The 4,770-nt window shown below is 45.2% G+C and overlaps 1 protein-coding gene across 2 annotated transcripts; it reads left to right on the top strand.

Annotated features, from left to right (window-relative positions):
• Nucleotides 1-562: 562 nt before the first annotated feature.
• Nucleotides 563-4,120, top strand: LOC109731620 (uncharacterized). Of its 2 annotated transcripts, none has more exons than XM_020290793.3 (4): nucleotides 563-1,027; nucleotides 1,855-1,974; nucleotides 2,335-2,460; nucleotides 3,521-4,120. In XM_020290793.3, the coding sequence occupies exons 1-3, from the start codon at nucleotides 710-712 to the stop codon at nucleotides 2,446-2,448; spliced, it is 552 nt and encodes a 183-aa protein (XP_020146382.1). In that variant the 5' UTR covers nucleotides 563-709; the 3' UTR covers nucleotides 2,449-2,460; nucleotides 3,521-4,120. The 2 variants fall into 2 exon arrangements, with proteins under 2 accessions (XP_020146382.1, XP_040249883.1); XM_040393949.2 differs by having other exon boundaries at nucleotides 1,855-2,023.
• Nucleotides 4,121-4,770: the final 650 nt, after the last annotated feature.

Genomic DNA, 4,770 nt, shown 5'->3' with positions numbered 1-4,770 from the left:
TTTGGAAAAACTAAAGAGCAAATTACGAGGTAGGTGCAGTTCAAATTTGACCCGCTTCCTACTGAATCGATGGAAATTTGTCTTTTTCATGAGAGGTGGATCAAAACTTTTTACAACCAACCATTTGGTCAATTGTGCATTACATATGTCCTAGTATTTTAGAGAATTGATTTGGTACAATTTTGTAACAAATATATGGTAGGTCCTTCACAAAAAAAACTCATTTTGGGCACTCAAAAAAATGGAAAATGAATTTTTCGTCCAAAGAAAAGGACAACTTCCTTAGGCAACATTGTTTGGAATTCCAAGATGCACCCTTGTGCACAATATGAGATCATTTGAACAAACTATGCCATGAATGTGGCCATAAGATTGATCATTTGGCTTAGCACCGTCGGATGCTCCCGGATCCAACGACAGCCCCCACACCCCCCTCGTTGCTCTCGCCCCTCCCTCTCATCCTCGTCCACCCACGAAACCCTAGATCACTTATCCCCATCGCCGCTGCCGCTCCTGCTCCCTTTTCCCCATCGCCGCCACCGCTCCCGCTCCCTTTTCCCCATCGCCGCCACCGCTCCCGCTCCCTTTTCCCCATCGCCGCCACCGCTCCCGCTCCCGGGGGCAGAGCGGGGAGCGAGCGCACGGGCGAATCGCCGGCGAGGGAGAAAGCTCAGGCTCGTCTCCGGCCGCGCCATGCCGTGCGGCAGAGATGGCGCCCTCCGAGCCGCCCCCGCTCCTCTCCCGCCGGCTCCTGGCCCTGATCCTTGCCCTCGCCGCCCTCATATCCCCCACCTCCGCCGCTAGGAAGATCCTAGCCTCCGTCACCCCTATCTTGTGGGACCTCTACCTCCCCCAGGTATGGCGCGGGAAGGTGCGCCGGAAGCGGATGCCCAGCAGCGAGAATGCCGTCTCCACGCGCGTCACCGCCATCATCGCCTCCAAGATCTGCCACAAGACCGGCAAGCATCGTGGCTGCGAGGGCGCTTCCTCCCTCCCCCTCCTCGTCACCGGGCGGCCACCCAGCCAGGTACCCGTCCTCGCCGCCCTTCCGCCCTTCGCCGTCGGTGATTATTTCTCTCGCTCGTATGTCGTCGCATGCCTAGCTAGGTCGATCCACGCACTGTGATAGATGGATAGATCCGCTCGATTCGACTCTCCTTTGCGCCCTGCTTGGTTTGATTTCGGGACTTTAGCTCGTATAATGAACTTGATTATTTCTCTCACCTGTATGCTGTCGCATTTCTAGCTCGAGCGTGCGCTGTGATAGATGGATCGATCTGCTCGGTTTCGTAGTTAAGCATGTAGCCTTAGCTTGATTCGATTCACCTTAGCGCCCTGCTTGGTTTGATTTCGAGCCTGCCAGTGAACTGGTTGTTTTGGTCTCTGTATGTATGTCTCTTGGGCGAAACTAGTTTTGCCAGTCCTTACTGAATTAACTCTATCCTCTGCAAGTTAATTCTCTCTAGTTTAGAGAGATGCATAATATGATCTGGTATTGTCAGCAAATTGGAGATGTAAAAGTGCCCATCGTCTAATGGTAAAGACTGAAGGCCTCCTTGCGGGGCCTTCTCATGTAGGTTCGATTCCTATTGGATGCTTCTGCAGACGACCCCTTGCATCTCCAATTTACTCTGACCCTGAATTACCTTGTTAAGTATTTGCCTTGCCTGCTAATCTTGCCCTTCCAGATTAGATCATGCTTGGCTACTTGACAAGGTATTCTGGTCCGTAGATGCATCTTATTCCTGTTGAGAATCGTTTGGATGCATCTTATTCTGGTCTGTTTTTTTGTTATTGACCTGCTGCTGTTGTCAAACTACTGTTGTCATTAACCTGCTGTTGCTGCTATTGTAGGAGAAGAAGGAGCACACCCAGGAGAAGAAGGAGCAAGCGCAGGAGAAAAACAACGAGCAGGAGAAGAAGGCCCTGGATTGCTGTTGCTGGAGTGTTTACGGAAACATGATCTTCTCCCATGTACAGTGCGGTCACATTTCATGTCTACAACTCTCCATCAATGCACGCCGTATAGACCTTTCTATGCTTCTTTCTATTAGGAACAGTGCAGAAGAGCATTCAAATGTTAGATTAAATCAGTAAATTGAAGAGAACACAACTTACCCTGTTGGTAAAATCAGTAAATAGACCAAATATTCTTCTTTATAAGTCTGTTTGCATTGGATGTACATAACTGTCGTTTTTACCTCTTGCATATTTAACATACATGACAATAGTAGTAGGCTATTGAAATATATGCGAAGGTAGACACGATCTTTGCTGCTTGTGTCTTAAATAAATAAATAATATTCTGTAATGATGATCTGAAATGTCACATAGGTGACCATTGGTGCTGCCGCCGCCCGCTGTGCCAGTTGGAGGTGCTGCTGCTGCATCTGGTGGAGCTGCAGCTGCCGCTCCAAAGGGCAACCTTCATCAGACACAACCCCATAACAGGGCCTCAAGGTTCTGTTCCCCATCGCCCCTCTTTCTAAATTACTGAATGAAAATGGCCAGGCCTGATGTGCCTCCTGTATCTATTGCTCGTTTTATTATGATTTGATTCACCAAGAGTGATTCTTCTACTATCTTGTAGTAAGATTAAATGGAACAGCGAGGGATGTTCCTAATTTGGTTATTGCTAGAATAATTCATCAACTTGAGATATGCTGGGATGTTCTGCCTGTCCTTACTGAAGAAGATAAGAATGGAATTTAATTGGATGGTCCCTTTCATCATGCTTAATTAGCTGTAAATGTTCCCCCCTTACTGAAGAAGATAAGAATCCATATGTGTTATGCAAAATTAACTTTATCATCTTGTAAGTGCTCTAGGCAGTGTCTAGAGGGTGAAAAATATGAGAACAAAAAAGAATTACTTGATTAATTTACAACATCCATCCTTTACTCCGTCCGTGTCATTGTTGTTTACCCCTGGGAGTATTTTTAACTCGAAAATCTCTGGTGAACTGCCATTTGGAGTATATTTGCTTTCCCTGTTAATTTTTTGGGTTACTCCATCTTGCTCTATTAAGTAAAATTTGATATGTGGAGTAGCAGCAGTAAGCTAGATCCTCCGTCAATAGACTACACCACAGATGTCACCCTCATATGGATAATGAATCATTATCCTGTTTCTTGTATACCTGAGATGTTCCTAACGAATAAAAATGCACCTGTTAGTTTAATTCAATCATGCACCTGGTAGTTTAATAGGTACTATTGATTGAATATGAATGTTATTCCATATACTCAAATGGAACTTCGATCTGCTGTAACTTTGAATGATGGTTTTTAAACCTTGTCATGTATGTGAAACATTCCATGCTCGTTTGCTGCTAAGTTTGTCATATGTGCCAATTAAATTCCCAATTTTGATGAATAGCCATATTCTGGATAAGTAGAATGATCTGGTTAATAGTAGTAATAAGTAGAATGATAATATACTCGTGTATCTTTACTTTTTATTTTAAAAGTACTCTGTATTCTATCAGTGACATACCTTTTGTTCTCTTTTGATTGCTCAGATGTTCTGCATCAGCCTGTCATTGCTAAGGGAGAAGCGGGACTTGGAGGAGAAATCTTTCCATTAAGCAGATTACATGTTTGGTTGCTGTTAAGTACCAGATAGGCTAGTTCTATTTTTTTCATGATCCTGGAGTATTTCAGCAGCGCCATGCAAATGCAGTAGCGTTAGGTTTCTGATTCACCTTTTGTAAAAACTTCATTAGCCCGCAGTCAGTTAGTAGTAGCTCAGCCAGCCAGCCAGCCTCAAATAGTGTTGCTGGAATGAATGGTTGTAATATAATAACATTGCACGTTGCTTTGAAAATGTATCAGAACTGGGCTAGGCCCATGATAGATTGTGGTGTGATGTGTTGTAATGTCAATGGCATAGTAATTTTTTTTGGATTGGATCAATTTTTTCGGAACTGGGCTAGGCCCAATTTATATTGGACAATTATTTTTGAGGGAAAAACATGAGAGGCCCAGCAAAGAAACGGCCCAGAAAAATACATGATCAAAAGGAAAACCTGATGTTAAAAGGGCCATGCAAAGAAATCAAAGGCTGAATTGTTGGGCCAGACCCATGTAGCTAATAAAAGCACAGGAAAAAAATACATTAAAAAGGCCGAATTGTTGGGCTAGGCCCATGTGGAAAACCAAATTGGACCGGGCGTGCCACATCAGCTTGCCACGCTAGATGCCTACCTGGTCTGGGGAGGCTGCTAGTGACCAAAATTTTGGTCGAAGAACCAACGACCTTTTACAGAAGGTCGTTAATTTCAGTTTACGACTGCCAGCTTTTGACCTTCTGTTTTTGGTCAAAAAAAGGTCGCAAATGAAAAACAATGACCTTTCAGCGGCTAATAGTGAGGGTCACAAGTTGACATATTTCTTGTAGTGGAACAAGAATATTTGGTGCAACTTCTTTAGGAGGGAGGGCCTCATATTATCTATCTTGTTTAGTTTCTCATCGTTGATGGTGGCGGTTGTTCGTATGATGCAGCCTATTTGATTGTTGTAGCACGCGCGTGCTTCCTCGGGCGCGTTTGGCTCAAAATTGCCGTCGTCCACCTCCGTGACCACCAGTCTAGTAGTCCTGAGCTTGTTAGGAAGGCGTTGCCTCTTTGCTTTCGGTTCTATACCGGCTCCGCTAGTCTCGGCGCCGGTCTTAGTCTCAGCGTCGGTCTCAGTCTCGGCGCCGGTCTCGATGTCGGTCTCAATCTCCGATGTGACAGGTGGACCCAGCAACATCAACTCTTGATCGTCGACT

This window comes from Aegilops tauschii, chromosome 6, assembly GCF_002575655.3.
Source record: "Aegilops tauschii subsp. strangulata cultivar AL8/78 chromosome 6, Aet v6.0, whole genome shotgun sequence".
Classification (NCBI taxonomy): domain Eukaryota; kingdom Viridiplantae; phylum Streptophyta; class Magnoliopsida; order Poales; family Poaceae; genus Aegilops; species Aegilops tauschii.
The sequence above is the reverse complement of the archived record's forward strand: the minus strand, read 5'-3'. Positions and strand labels throughout refer to the sequence as shown.

Bases quoted from the DNA above. Each gene is read 5' to 3' on its own strand.
- LOC109731620 (XM_040393949.2), top strand. From the start codon at position 710: ATGGCGCCCTCCGAGCCGCCCCCGCTCCTCTCCCGCCGGCTCCTGGCC. The intron at 1,028-1,854 runs GTACCCGTCCTC...CTGCTATTGTAG, and splicing joins CCGGGCGGCCACCCAGCCAG to GAGAAGAAGGAGCACACCCA. The intron at 2,461-3,520 runs GTTCTGTTCCCC...TTGATTGCTCAG, and splicing joins CCCCATAACAGGGCCTCAAG to ATGTTCTGCATCAGCCTGTC.